General features: G+C 38.8%; 1 protein-coding gene across 1 annotated transcript in view; it reads right to left on the bottom strand.

The window, feature by feature from the left end:
• Window positions 1–16,300, bottom strand: part of NSD1 (nuclear receptor binding SET domain protein 1) — a 146,422-nt gene that overhangs the window by 47,503 nt on the left and 82,619 nt on the right. The window contains 1 exon segment of the mRNA XM_080803602.1: window positions 2,147–2,271. Within this exon segment, the coding sequence (XP_080659728.1) occupies window positions 2,147–2,271 (125 nt within the window).

Below are 16,300 nucleotides of genomic sequence, written 5' to 3' on the forward strand. Positions count from 1 at the left end.
TAATGACAAAGAGCTGTACACCTAACAATGTTTAAATAACAAATTTTGTTATGTATATTTTACTATAATTTTTTTAAAAGGGAAAAAATGTAGTTGAGATATACTAAAGCTATAAAGTTCATTAAGGCCATATGATAACCCTCCCCACCCACAGAAAGATTTCCTAATATGTCACCAATAAAGCAGCTAATAATGAATTCCCAATGTTAAGTTAGTAAATTAAGGAAAGAAATAAGCATTTATGCTTCCTTTCATATATATCAAGACAATAAAGTGTTCAGTTAATGAAAGAGATCGCTAGCTAATCAAAGTAGAAGAAATAATAAAATCTGAAAGTTTTCATTTTGTAACCCCTAATGAAATTATTGATACAGGCAAGAAATCTTTGACTGATATTCTTAAAAAACCATTAGGGAAATAATGGTTAGAGAAAAAAGACATTCTTAAGAAGCCAAAGTAGTTACATACATACTGCTTCACTGTGGCTATTTTAAAGATTTCATTTATTGAGGGGCGCATGGGTGGCTCAGTGGGTTAAGGCCTCTACCTTCGGCTCAGGTCATGATCTCAGGGTCCTGGGATCGAGCCCCGCATTGGGGTCTCTGGGGAGCCTGCTTCCCCCTCTCTCTGCCTACCTCTCTGCCTACTTGTGATCTCTGCCTGTAAATAAATAAATAAAATCTTAAAAAAAAAAAGATTTTATTTATTGATTTGATTTGATTCGTTTTAGAGTCAGAGAGCGCCTGCGAGCAGGGGAGAGGGAGAGAGGCAAAAAATAAGACTGACTTTGTGGCTGAGCACAGTGCCCAATGCAGGGCTTGATCCCAGGATTCTGAGATCATAACCTGAGCTGAAACCAAGAGTCAGATGCTCAACCAACTGAGCCACCCAGGCACCCCACATACTACTTCTTGATCAAAGGGAGCAAAATGACTTAAAAGAAGGAAATCAGAGCTATGGATAACTTCTAATGTCGTGCAATATACGACACAATAGCACCTATAATTTAATCTAGCTGAAACCATTCAAATTGAATCCATCAAATTCTTAGTTGTATTTTCCACATAACAAGGAAGACAGAGAAGAGTTTAGTGAAATATATGAGGAAGCCAGCATACAAATCTAGAAAGGGGATCCTGTAAAGGTATTATTCTCATTAGTTAGATAGGATCCTGAAAAAAGGGGGACTGTTCTAGATTTAAAGAAATTTTAAAAATGTAACAACCAGATATAATATGCAGACCTAAAATGAATAAACCAAATGTAAAGGTTAGAGGGCAAGTGAGGAAATCTAAATATGGATTTGTTGTTATTAGATGAACTAATCTTATAAGATGCAATAAAGTTAAATCATTTATGAAGGAAAATGTTCTATTTTTAGAGATGCATATTATTTAAGGATAGAGTAAAATGTCTCTAATTTACTTTAAAATAAGTGAGCCTAAAAAAAACTGAATTAAGGGGTGCCTGGCTGGCTCAGTTGCAAGTATGCAAACTGCTGATCTCAGGGTCATGAGTTTGAGCCCCAGGTTGGTTGTAGAGATTACTTAAATAAAAATTCAAAACAAAAGAACTGAATTAAAAATAAGGCAAATAAGGTATCAATCACCTTTGTTTAAAAAATTACAATCCTGGGGTGCTTTGGTGGTGCAGTCAGTTGAGCCTCTGTTTCTTGGTCTGGGCTCAGTTCATGATCTCAGGGTTGTGAGATCAAGCCCCACGTGGGGCTCCATGTTGAACATGGAGTCTGCTTCAGACTCTCTTTCCCTCTCCTTCAGGCCCTCCCCTCCACGCTCTTTCTCTCTCAAATAAGTAAATCTTAAAAAATAAAAATAAAAAATTATCCTACCATATTTTATGTTCTATGATTTTAATATTTTGTCATAATAATATTCCCAAATCATTACTATCTAAAAGCAAAGGGAGGAAAAAATTTATACACACATATACTACAGAAAGTGCATAGAGTCACTTATACTTTCATGTATATTCTAAGTAGTGCCAAAAGCTAGAGGTAAAAAATGGAAAAAGCAAGATCTCAGTTAAGGAAATTATTGTCCCATGCAGACAAAAAAGGATATTAAAGGCAAAACTGCAACATCCTGAAAGTACTGATGAAAAGACCGTTGAAAATGTTGGAACATACCTTGTGCACCTGTTCCTGCACCTTCTTTTGTTTTTTCTTAGGAGCAAATATCTGATCGTATTCTTCTGTGTACTCCAGAAGCCATTTGCTTGGCTTCCTAAGGCGTTTCTTCTCTGACCGCACAGCTAAAAGAGGAGAAACGAGTTCGTATTAACCAAAATGTTAGACGAGAGACCATTGCTTTCATGAAACCATCCCTGCACTCTCAAAGGTACAGAGATGGGAAATTCTTAAAATCACTCTGCTTAAGCTCCAAGACACTAAAAGTGATTTCCTATGGTTTATCACATGCAGAAGCTGAGAGGGGAGACTGAGAGCAACTTCTGTTGCTCTATACACATACACATACACAGACCATCTGAAGTTAAGGAAAAGGTTTAAAAAAAAAAAAAGATTAAACTGAAACTAACTAGTGTCCCATAGTGACTGATAGAGCTAACATTAAAATACAGTCTAGGGGAGCCTGGGTGACTCAGTTGCTTAAGCACCTGCCTTCGGCCTAGTCATGATCCCAGGGTCCTGGGATTGAGCCCTGCATCAGGGTCCCTGCTCAGGGGGAGTCCGCTTCTCCCGCTCGCTCTGCCTACCCCCTGCCTCATGTTCTCTCTCTCTAATAAATAAATAAAATCGGGCCACCTGGGCAGCTCAGTGGGTTGAGCCTCTGCCTTCAGCTCAGGTCATGATCTCAGGGTCCTGGGATCAAGCCCCACATCTGGCTCTGCTCAGCGGAGAGCCTGCTTCCCCTCACCCCACTGCCTGCCTCTCTACTTGTGATCTCTGTCTGTCAAATAAATAAAATCTTAATAAATAAATAAATACAATCCTTAATAAAGTCTAAATAAAGCAAATTCATAAAATATACCATAAATTATTTTAATAACATCTCTCTAGATTATGTAGAATACTAGATATTTCAGATAGAATATTTACCTAATCAGTACTACCGTGTGAATTTCAAAAGCACTATACACACTCTTCATATCATAGTTGTGATATGAGTTTCACATCAGAAAATTGAGGAATAGATCTTAATAGAATCATTAAAAAATATAATTATATGTATACCATTACCTCAATGACATAAAAAGTATGTGGCATGTATGCCAAAGACAGAAAATAAGATAAAAATACAGAGTTCAGGAGTTCAGGGGCACCTGGGTGGCTCAGTCATTAAGCATCTGCCCTTGGCTCAGGTCATGATCCCATGGTCTTGGGATCAAGCCCTCCATCAGACTCCTTGTTCAGCGGAAAGCCTGCTTCTCCCACTCCCACTCCCCCTGACTGTGCTCCCTCTCTTACTATCTCTCTCTTTGTCAAATAAAAAAATACAATCTTAAAAAAAAAAAAATACAGAGTTCAGGGTATCTTTTGAGAAAAAAACCTGTCATCTTTTATGGTCAAATTTCAAAGTACCATACCATTTTTCTTTGAGTTAATTGTAAAATAAATACCTATTATAATTTCCCAATAAAACTTTGTCCAGTTTAACATACTATACTCATTTTATAAGGTCTTTGGGAGCAAAACCTAATGTATACAGAATGTAGGATACAGTCTCCTCAGGAGACAATAAGTACTTCATGAGACAATGACCTCAGATGAAACTATTTCTGCCTCAGTTGAATGAGGAATACTAATGTTCTTTCAAAGAAATGCATAAGTTGTGAACAAAAGGAAATGGTCAAATCACAGGCACAGTAAACTTGGCAAAGGCTTTTACTATGGAAAAAAGCCATAGAACTTTGTTAGGATGAGATATGAAAAATAATTTTTTTCTAACTACTGTAATTTCGTAGTAATAAATAGTAGTAATATATCACTTAGTTTAACTATTTAAATCTAATATAAAAGGAGTTGAAAACTTTTATTCACCCAAAAACCTTGCCATAGGTTTTTAAAGCAGCTTTATTCATAACTATCAAAACTTGGAAGCCACCAAGACACAGGAATTGATAAACTGTGGTATGTACAGACAAGAGAATATTATTCAACACTAAAAAGATATGAGGTACAAAACCATGAAAAGACATGGAGAACACTTACATGTATATTACCGGGTGAAAAAAGCCAATGTGAAAAGGCTATATAAATACTGTATGATTACATATATACATTCCGGAAAAGGCAAAACTATGAAGACCATAAAAAGTAGTTACCAGGGGGTAAAGTCGGAGGGCATGCACCTGGAGGGAGAAAGGGCTACATACGCAGAACACAGAGGATTTTTACGGCAGTGAAAATACTCTGTATGATACCATAATCATGAATACACGTCGTTATATATTTGTCCAAAGCCAAAGAATATACAACACTAAGAATGAACCCTAAGGTAAACTGTGGGCTTTGGGTGATTACAATGTGCCAATGTAGATGCATCAATTTTAACAAAATACCACTCCAGCAGTGGACGTTGGTAACAGGGAAGGTTGTGCATGTGTGTGGACAAGGTATACAGAAAAACTCTGTGCCTTCTCCTCAATTTTGCTACACACCTAAAACTACTCTAAAAAAAATAAAGTATTAATAAAAAATAGGAAGTTAATGGTAGAGGCTGACATAGTTATTAAAATTATATACCTACAGAGCTCCCAATATAATTACAGGGCTTGTTAAACCCTTCAACCAATGCAATTTTCCTAACTACTCAGTTTTAGACAATACACCTGTAAGTGATCCACGCTGGTGAGTTTTTCCCAAGTAAGTATTTCAAAAGAAGTTAAAACAACCAGCCAAACAATGACTTAAAATGTTTCCCTCAAATAATAATGTTCTAAAAAATCTCTCTTGGAGAAAAGAAATAAGCTAAAATACATTCTGAAATAAGTATATATGCATCTGTACCTGTGACAGTTAATGGTTAGCAATTTTATGCTCTGAGGCAAATAGATTATGCCTTTAATAAAGCCCTATTAGATACCATCTAAATTTTCAAACACCAATGACTTTTTTTTTTTTAAGAATTATTTATTTACTTATTTGACAGAGAGAGAAATCACAAGTAGGCAGAGAGGCAGGCAGAAGAGAGACAGGGAAGCAGGCTCCCTGCGGAGCAGAGAACCCAATGCGGGCATGGATCCCAGGACCCTGAGACCATGACCTGAGCTGAAGGCAGAGGCTTAACCCACTGAGCCACCCAGGTTCCCACCAATGACATTTTTTTTTAATTTTATAAAAAAGATTTTATTTATTTATTTGACAGACAGAGATCACAAGTAGGCAGAGAGGCAGGCAGAGAGAGAGAGGAGGAAGCAGGCTCCCCGCTGAGTAGGGAGCCAGATGCGGGGCTCGATCCCAGGACCCTGGGTTCACGACCTGAGCCGAAGGCAGAGCCTTTAGCCCACTGAGCCACCCAGGTGCCCCCACCAACGACATTTTTAAACACAAATAAGACCAAAGAAATGATACGGAATAACATGTGTTTACTACGTGCATGCAAGTCACCATCCAGCCATTTAACGTTCATGAATTTTTTTTTTAAGATTTTATTTATTTATTTGACAGAGAGAGATCACAAGTAGGCAGAGAGGCAAGCAGAGAGAGGGGAGGAAGCAGGCTCTCTGCCGAGCAGAGAGCCCGATGCGGGACTCGATCCCCAGACCCAGAGATCATGACCTGAGCTGAAGGCAGAGGCTTAACCCACTGAGCCACCCAGGCGCCCCATTCATGAATTTCTAATCTTTACTTCAAAGTAAGTGATGACATCATCATTTTATAAAAAATGTAACTGAGAGGTGCCTGGCTGGCTCAGTCAGTATAGCATGCGACTCTTGATCTCAGGGTTCTAAGCCTGATCCCCACACTGGGTGTAGAGATTACTTAAATCAATTTCTTAAAAGTAACAGGCTTGAAGAGGAAAGTGCCTTGCCTAAGCCCACTCTAGTTAGTCCATTACTTAAGTAGTAAGGCCATGATTCCAACCAAAAACTCTCCAAGCTCCAAAACCACTGGGTTCGTTTTACTAAAACAGATCTCTATGCTATCACATCATCATATCCCTTATCCTACCCCACCCGACACAGCCACATCCATCACTACCTCCCCACGTTAATTAGACCTCAATCCCAGACAGGTTATGTTCTCTGTCTTCTCAGAAGGTTCCATGGGCTAATCTGTCCCCTCTATTTCCTCCTGAAGCTACTGTCCCCATTCTGTCTCTGGGTTTACTTCTCTCACCAAGTAAGTTCTCAAACTAAATTTTAGTCCTTTAGTTCTTTACTTCCTTAAGATCCACAAGAAAATCAACAAGGAGCATAAAAGACTGGAAATTAATGTAAAAACTGTATCTGACATACTACTAGGTTCCTGCACAAGTACATACATTGCAGGCAACCCTCTTGGATCCCCTCCCTCCTCGGGAGCTTTGTACTATCACTTTGCTTTGCTGCTCACCAAAAAAAAAGAAAAGAAAAGAAAAAAAGAAACAAAACAACAAAAAAACCCCACACAAGTACTTGCATTGCTCCTCACCAACACTGTATCAAACAATCCTTTAAAGGCTTGGGGTTTGGCAAACTACTAGTGGGATTATTTTAGTAAATAAAGTTTTACTGGAATACAACCATGTTCATTTATTTACCAATGGCTTATGTCTGCTTTTGTGTCACAAAGAGTTAAGAGTGACAGAAGACAGTATGGCTTACAAAGCTTAAAATACTTACTATTTGTCCTTTTAAGAAAAAGATTACCAATTCCCCCTCTTAAATGTACAACAGGATAACACATTGTAAATGAAAACACCCTGGTCACAACTGAATGACTTAAAACCCAAAGTCTCCAGCTGTTCCTGAGTTTCTGTTTCTTGCCCTCTCCAACTACACCTACTTCCGAAACTCCCTACTCCCACCTATGTTCTCACCTAAACTAGACTGCTCATCCATTAAAACTACTTTTGAGTTGAAAGAAATCAGAGAACTAACTCACCATATCCAATTACTCTATAAATGGCCAAAAGGAAGTGGCTTGCCAAATTAACATAAACAGAGTATCAAGAACGAAAGGGGAACATGACCTTTTGGATACTAAAGGGAAATATTAAAAGGTGGAAAATAACAAAAGCTAATGGAGAGATGAGTAAATCATGTAAACCTCAATACATGGCACAGAGCAAGAGTCAAAATATGACCATGATTAAATTTCTTGGCAAATACACATCAACTCCTAGCACAGAGCCAAGACCTATTGTAAAGAATGGATACAAATTACTCATATAGGAAAGTTTAGCAGTATCTTTTTAGACTACAGAGTGTGTACATAAACCAGCTAAAATAATAAAATATCCAAAAAGTTAAATCAATCCCAGCTGTTCACCAACTGAAGAACAGGTACACAAAATGTGGTTTTCTGTGCCCTGAATACTATCCAGCAATAAAAAACAAAACATTGATATATGCCAGAATATGGATAAATCACAAAACCAGAAACATTGTGCTAAATGAAAAGAGCAAGACACAAAAGGTCATATACTGTATGATTCCATTAATATGACATGTACAGAAAAGGCAAATGGGAGTGGGGGTAGTGGTGGATTAGTGGTGGCTGGGAGTACAAACAGACAAACTATAAATGGGACAGAAGAATCTTACTGGATAGAAGAAATGTTCTAAAACTCATTTATGGGGATTGTTGCACAACTCAACAAACTCACCAAAAATCACCTCCTTATGTACTTAAAATGTATGAACCTTGGGACACCTGCGTGGCTCAGTCGGTTAAGCCACTGCCTTTAGCTCATGTCATGATCCCAGGGTCCTGGGATCAAGTCCCAGGTTGAGCTCCTTGCTCAGCAGGGAGCCTGCTTCTCTCTCTGCCTCTGCCTGCCACTCTGCCTACTTGTGCTCTCTCTCTCTGTGACAAATAAATAAATAAAATACAATGTATGAACCTTATAGTATATAAAATTGACTATATTCAACTATATTGAATAAAGTTTATTTTTTAAGACTTTTTTTTTTAAGATTTTGTTTATTTATTTGACAGACAGAGATCACAAGTAGGCAGAGAGGCAGGCAGAGAGAGAGAGGAGGAAGCAGGCTCCCTCCTAAGCAGAGAGCCCGATGTGGGGCTCGATCCCAGAACACTGGGAGGCTTTAACCCACTGAGCCACACACGTGCCCCAAAAGTTAAATCTTTTTAAGACTAATTACAAAACTTTCTTTTTCTCATCAAAATGGTGAATTTTCCTAAAGGACTACAGTACTAACATCAATATCATCCTCACTACACATTATCAGCTTTTGTCATACCTCTACTTTCCTAAGACTGAAATCTCAGAAGCAAAATGTTAAAAGGGGGTAAAAAAAGCAAAAATCCGAACATCTCTTCATAATAACAGTTAAGTTACTGAGTCCTCTGAAAATAAATAAAATGCTGTATAAAATTTTTTTAAGATTTTATTTATTTGACAGTGAGAGAGGGAACACAAGCAGGGGGAGTGGGAGAGGGAGAAGCAGGCTTTCCACTGAGCAGGGAGCCTGACGTGAGACTCGATCCCAGCAACCTGGGATCATGACCTGAGCCAAAGGCAGAAGCTTAACAACTGAGCCACCCAGAAGCCCCTGTATAAAGTGTTTTAAAAATTTGTCAGCAAAGCACTGACAAGACTGTTTAGAACTACAAACCAAACACAAAGGAATGGCCCAGAGAAATATAGCACTGAAATGGATTTTGTCCTGAAGGCTTTTTTGTGATCCTACTGAAGTGTAAGGGGCAGAAGTTTAAAAGAGAATTAACTAGTGCCCTGAGGAATAAACTAGTGCCCCAAAGGACTCTCTTCCTCAGAGTCACAATGAAGCAAAAGTACACCATTGTCCAAACCTCCAGAAGACCACAAGGAAAGGTGCTTTGGCACAAAGCAGAAGGGGAGCCATAAGTCCTTGAGAAGCTGTGACTGGTCCTCCTGAGGATTTGCAGCTCCCATAAGAAAATCAATCAATGCAATTAATACATCATGTTAACAGAATAAAGGGAGTAAAAAGGAATGATTATTTCAACAGACACAGAAAAACCGTTTAACAAACAAAGTATATAAGGGAACTTTCTCAACCTGAAAGGCCATCTTTCAAAGTCATAGCTAATATCACAGTTAATGGTAAAAGACTAGATGCTTTCTCACTAAGACCAGGAGCAAGACAAGAGTGCCTGTTCACTCCACTTATGCTTAACATTGCACTGGAGGCTTTAGCTGGGAATTAGGCAAGAAAAAATACAAATAAAAGACATCCAGATTAGAAATGATGAAGTTAAACTATCTTTATTAGTTGATGACATGACCATGTACGAAGAAAATCCTAAGAAATTCACAAGAAAACAATCAACTAAAAAAATGGGTTCAGCAAGGTTGCAACATGCAAAATCAATACACAAATATCAACTATATTTCTGTATAGTCGCAATGAGCAACCTAAGAATGAAATTAAGGAAATGATTTCATTTCTAACAGGATCAAAAATGAATAAAAATTTTTTTTTTTAAAGATTTTATTTATTTATTTGACAGACAGAGATCACAAGCAGGCAGACAGGCAGGCAGAGAGAGAGGAAGGGAAGCAGGCTCCCCGCTGAGCAGAGAGCCCGATGTGGGGCTCGATCCCAGGACTCTGGGATCATGACCTGGGCTGAAGGCAGAGGCTTTAACCCACTGAGCCACCCAGGCGCCCCAAAAATGAATAAAATTTTTAAAGAAACAGTAAAATACTGAGGAATAAACTCAATAAAAGCAGCATAAGATTTATACACAGAAAACTATGAAACATCATTGAAATTAATGAAATACAACTAAATTAATGGAAAGCCATTCCTTGTGTACAGTTTAGAAAACTTAATATTGTTAACTATGGCAACACTGCCCAAACTGACATACAGATCCAGTACAACCCTCATCAAAATCCCAGCTGGAATTTTTTTTTCCCCCAGCTGGAATTTTTGCAGCAATTAACGCATTGTTCCTAAAATTAAAATGGAAATGCAAAAGATCCAGAAAGCCAAACAATCTCGGAAACAGACAAAGTTGAAGGACTCAATACTTTCCAATTTCAAAATTATAATAATTACTGTACAAACAGTGTAATTAAGACTTTGTGGCACTGACATAAAGACAAGACATATATATACATGCCAAAAGAAAGGAGTTGAAGGCTGAAATGAATCATCACATTTATGGTCAAATGATTTTCAGCTAAGATACCAAGACCATTCAATGGAAAAATAATATACTTTTTAACACAAATGGTGCTGAGACAACTGGATTAGGCAATGATTACTGAGACATGACACCGAAAGCATAAGCAACCAAGGAAAACACAAACCAGACTTCATCCAAATTAAAACCACTTGCGCTTCAAAAATATATAATCAAAAATGTAATTGGTAAACCCATTAAATGGAAGAAAATATTTATAATTCATATGCAATAATACTTAGATCTACACGAAGTAAAGAATTCTTAGAATTAAATAATAAAAAGACAAACAGTCCAATCAAAAAATAGTCAAAGGATCTAGACAGATGCTTCTGCAAAGGATTTAAGTAAGACCACTAAATACATGAAGAGATGCTTAATATTAACAACCAGCAGGGAAATGCAAATCAAAGCACAATAATGAAATACTCCATGACACTACTAGGACAAGCTATTTAAAATAGGTGTGAGTAAAGAGGTAGAGAAACTGGAACCCTTGTATATTGCAAATAGGAATGTAAAATATCAAAAGAGCTTTGGCAAAACATTCTAGCAGTTCTTCAAAAGTTTTACATACATAGTTACAAAATGACCCAGCAATTCTGCTTTTAAATATATAAACAGTAGAAATGAAAATATAGCCATACAAACCATAGCACACAAAAGTTCAAATAATACCATTTTTCATAAAGGCCAAAATGTGGAAACAACCCAATAGCTATCAGTTGATGAAATAATAAAAAATGGTTTGCTCATACAATGGAGTATTATTTGGCATTAAAAAGACATGAAACAGGGTTGGCCTGGGTGGCACAGTCGGTTAAGTGTCCAACTCTTAGTTGTGGCTCAGGTTGTAATTTCAGGGTTGTGGAATGGAGCCCTGTGCCAGACTCTGCACTCTGCCCAAGTCTCCTTGGAGTTTCTCTCTCCCTCTGCCCCCCTTGCTTCTGCACATATGTGCTCTATCTCTAAAAATAAATAAATAAATCTTTTAAAAAAAAAGGACATGAGGAAAGAGTAGTAGCAGTAAGATGGCAGAACTGGAGCCCCTACAGGAGTACTCTAGAAACCAGTTAGGAGGCTGCAATACCCCCAGGCAAGTTCAAAAGACAAGAACTATAGCATCAAAATGGGTTCAAAAAGAGCCAAATTCACTTTATCTGAGACTGCCACTCCCAATGCAGGCAAAGCTCCCCTCGTGGTTGGGGGAAGTGAGGGAGCTGGGGATGGGGAGCTTGTGGCCAACACACCAGCTTTTCAAAGGGCTGCCCAAGAGACCAGACTGTTTAACAGGACTGGGACCACTAACAGAACCCACATAGTTTGGATTCATGAGGGCTGCTGAAGACAAGGCAGAGAATGGGCAGCATGCTGAGGAACCAGATGGCTTGCGATGAGGTAGTCAAAGGCCAGCACAGTTTGATGAGATCAGGAGATGATACTAAACTTATACTCCTCAAGGTTAAAGACTGGAGCCAGCATTTGGCAATCTGGATTTCTGGAGAATTGCCCAAGGGGCTAGTTAGCATCTGTCTTGCCTACTTTTGAGAGCAAATGGGGAACCAGTACTCTTTGAATACCTGGGAGCCACTAAGAGGGAAAAGTTGCAGTGACACAAGTAAACCTTCAGTACTGCAGAAAAACACTAGAGGGAGCAAGATTACAAGCCCCCAAAAAGGAAACAGAACTCCGTAATTAGGAAATCACACATGTAAGCCCAAAGAAGCCCACCATTCAGGTCTCCAGAATATCCAATTGAGGTGACTGGTGAAATGTCCAGAGCCAATCCCTAAAGACTAAAGTGGTTCTTATTCAAATGTATAAAACTGGGGGGGTGGGGGCGGGAATCACCAAGTACACAAAGAAACAGGGAAACGTGGCCCTAATCAAAGGGTCCAAACAAATCTCCAGGAGTGCCTGGGTGCCTTAGGTGGTTAAGCATGCGACTGTAGTTTTCGGCCCAGGTCATGATCTCAGGGTTGTGAGATCAAGCCCCCATCTGGCTCCATGCTGGGCATGAAGCCTACTTAAGAATCTCTCTCTCCCTCTCCCTCAGCACCCCAACCCAGCTCTATCTCTAAAATTAACAAACAAACAGGGGAGCCTGGGAGGCTCACTGGGTTAAAGCCTCTGCCTTCGGCTCAGGTCATGATCCCAGGGTCCTGGGATCGAGCCCCGAATCGGGCTCTCTGCGCAGCGGGAAGCCTGCTTCCCCCCCTCTCTCTCTGCCTACTTGTGATCTCTGTCAAATACATACATACATACATACATAAATAACAAATAGGGGCGCCTGGGTAGCTCAGTGGGTTAAAGCCTCTGCCTTCGGCTCAGGTCATGATCCTAGGGTCCTGGGATCCAGCCCCGCATCGGGCTCTCTCCTCTGCAGGGAGCCTGCTTCCTCCTCTCTCTGTGCCTGCCTCTCTGCCTACTTGTGATCTCTGTCAAATAAATAAATAAAATCTTAAAAAAAAAAAAAGTAAATGTAATACAAATGTTACCAAAATGAAGAAAATTACATGACTATCTCAAGTGATGCAGACAAGGCTTGACAAAATTCAACAATTTTTTTTTTTTAAGATTTATTTATTTTGAAGAGAGGGAGACCAAGAGAGCACATACGCACACCAGTGGGGAGGGAAGGGGCAGAAGGAGAGAATCTTTTTTTTTTCTTTCTTTTTTTTTTAATGAGTGAGAGAGAGCATGAGAGAGAAGATCAGAGGGAGAAGCAGACTCCCCAAAGAGCTGGGAGCCTGATGCAGGACTCGATCCTGGAAGTCTGGGATCATGACCTGAGCCGAAGGCAGTCGCTCAACCAACTGAGCCACCCAGGCACCCAGAAGGAGAGAATCTTTAAGCAGACTCCCAGCTGTGCACAAAGCCCAATGACAGTGCCCCATCTCACAACCCATGAGATCATAACCTCAGCCAAAACAAGAGTTGGACACTTAACCCACTGACCCCCTCAGGTGTCCCTCAACATTTTTTAGAGTAAGGTCTAGGCCCAACATGCGGCTTTAACTCATGACCTTGAGATAAAAAAATCACATGTTCTACCAACTGAAACAGCCAGGCACCAAAATCCCAACAGCACTTTTTGCAGAAACAAGAAAAAAAAAATTCCTAAAATTCACATGGAATCTTAACGAACACTAAATAGCCAAAAATAATCTTGGCAAAGAACAAATACATCCTTTCTTCAAAATATATTATAAAGCTACATTTCAATATGATATTGCCATAATGACAGACGTATAGGTCAATGGAACAAAATGGAGAACACAGAAATAAACCCTAAGTGTATGGTCAAAATATCTTTGACCAATATGCTAAGACTACACAATGGGGAAAGGATGGTCTCATCAATAAATGGTGCTGGGAAAAGTGGATATCCACATGCAAAAGAAAGATGGATCCTTATCTTACACCATATATAAAAACTAACTCAAAATGGATCAAAGACCTAAATCTAAGATCTGAAACTGTAACACTCCAGAAAAAAGCAAGGGGAAAAAATTGATTCATGACTGGAATGAAAGCAATGATTTATTTGATAACAAGTAAAAGCACAGATAACAACAGCAAAAATAGACAAAATGGACTGCATCAAACTTAAAATCTTCTGCACAGCAAAGTAAACAATTAACATAGCGAAAAAAAATCAACCTACAAAATGAAAGAAAATTTCTGCAAACCATTTACCAAATAAGGGGGAAAAAGAAAGAAAGAAGGAGGGAATGTAGGAAGGGAGGGAAGAAGGAGGGAGGGAGAAAGCCTACAACTGGGTAACAAAACAAGCCGATTCAAAAATGGTCAAAGCACCTGGAGAGACTTTCTTTTTTTCAATTTGACAGAGATCACAAGGAGGCAGAGTGGCAGGCAGAGAGAGGGAGAGGAGGAAGCAGGCTCCCCACTAAGTAGAGAGCCCGATGTGGGGCTTGATACCAGGACCCCAGGATTATGACCCAAGCCGAAGGCAGAAGCTTAACCCACTGAGCCACCCAGGTGCCCCGATTTCTTCAAAGAAGATACACAAATGGTCAACAAGCAAATGAAAAGATCCTCAATATCACTGATCACTGGGGAAATGAAAATCAAAACCACAATGAGCTATCATCTTACACCTGTTAGAATGGCCACTATTAAAAATAAATAAATAAATAAATAACAAGTGCTGGTGAGGATGTGAAGAAATTGAAACACTAAGTGCACTGTTGGTAGGATTATAAAATGTGCATCCACTATGGAAAACAGTATGGAGTTTCCTCAAAATACTAAAAACAGAATTATATGATCACTTCCAATTCTGGCATACATCTAAAAGAATTGAAAATGTGATCCCAAAAGATTTTCACACTCATGTTCAGTACAGTTTTATTCACAACAGCCAAGACAGAAGCAACCTAAAATGTCCAATCCTAAATGTCTACTGACAGATGAATAGAAAAAAAAATATGGTTTACACATACAATGGACTATTATTCAGCTTCAAGAAAAACAGAAATCGTGTATATGCTAAAACATGAATGAACCCTGAAGACATTATGCTAAATGAAATAATTCAATCTCAAAAAGACAAATAGTACATGATTCCACTTACATGAGATATATAAAGTAATCCAACTTATAAAAACAGAAAGAGAATGGTGGTTGCCAGGGGGGTGGGGGAAAAGTAAAAAACTGTTGTTCAATTCAGTATGGTTTCAGACATGGAAGATGAAAAAGTTCTAAAGATCTACTCTTCAATAATGTGCATACAGTAATACTGTACAGTTTAAACTTGTTCAGAAGGTAAATTTATGTATTTTTTACCACAATAAAAATAAAGCACTGCTACATGCTAACTCAAAGAACCAAACACCAAAGTACTACATATTGTATGAATCTATTAACATGAAATGTATAGAACAGGAAAACCTACAGATTGGGGAGAAATGAAGGGAGGTTAATAAAGAGTACTATGCTTCTTTCCTGGGTGATGCAAATATTCCAAAATTGATTGTGTTGATGACTGCAGAAGTCTGTGAATATAATAAAAATCACTGAGGTATAAACTTTAAAATGATAGATATTTCATGGTATTGATTTGTATCTCAATAAAGCTGTTAAAAAAAATCTACTACAGTAAACAACTTTGAGAGTCTTATGTTTAAGGATAGTTTTACCCTCAACAACTATACTGTAGGGGCACCTAGGTGACTCAGATGGTTGGGCATCTGCTTTGACTCAGGTCACGATACCAGGTCAAGGTCCTGGGATTTAGCCCCATGTCAGGCTCCCAGCTTAGCGAGGAGTCTGCTTCTCCCTCTCCGTTAGCCTCTCCCCCTACCTGTGCTCTCTCTCTCTCTCTTTCTCTAGTGAATAAATAAAATCTTAAAAAAAAAAAAAACTATAATGTATAATATTAGTACTTTGAAAGACTTCGGCTGTTTTTCTTCTGCTGCTAAGGTAAGATACCCTGGTACTTTAGTTTTTTGTTGTTCTCAAGCCTTGTTATAGAAGGGAAGTTAAGACATCTAAAGCCTTCAAATAAGTACTAAAGAACACTTTCTTTTTTCGCCAAAACAAATGTCCCTTTGTCTACATAATCAATGGACCTTCCTTAAATTGTGTAAAGGAAGCCTAATATTCAGTAAAATCTATTCACTTTCTGTAAACTAATAACTATACATAAATTTTAGGCTCAGGGCCTCTCAATTACCTACAATGCCAGACTGAGTTCCAAAAAGTTCACAGATTTTAAAAGGTCAGGTTGGGAGCACCTGGATGGGTCAGTAGGTTAAGCATCTGCTTTCAGCTCAGGTCATGATCCCATGGTTCTGGGACTGAGCCCCCCTTCAGGCTCTCTGCTCAGTGGGGAGTCTGCTCCTCCCTCTCCCTCTGCCCCCTACCCTTGTGCTCTCTCTCATTCTCTCTCAAATAAAATTTTAAATAAGAGGGAGAGCTTCTGGTAAAACATAATTTCTGAAAGTATATGGAAAC

The sequence above is a fragment of the Martes martes genome (assembly GCF_963455335.1).
Source record: "Martes martes genome assembly, chromosome: 5".
Lineage (NCBI taxonomy): Eukaryota > Metazoa > Chordata > Mammalia > Carnivora > Mustelidae > Martes > Martes martes.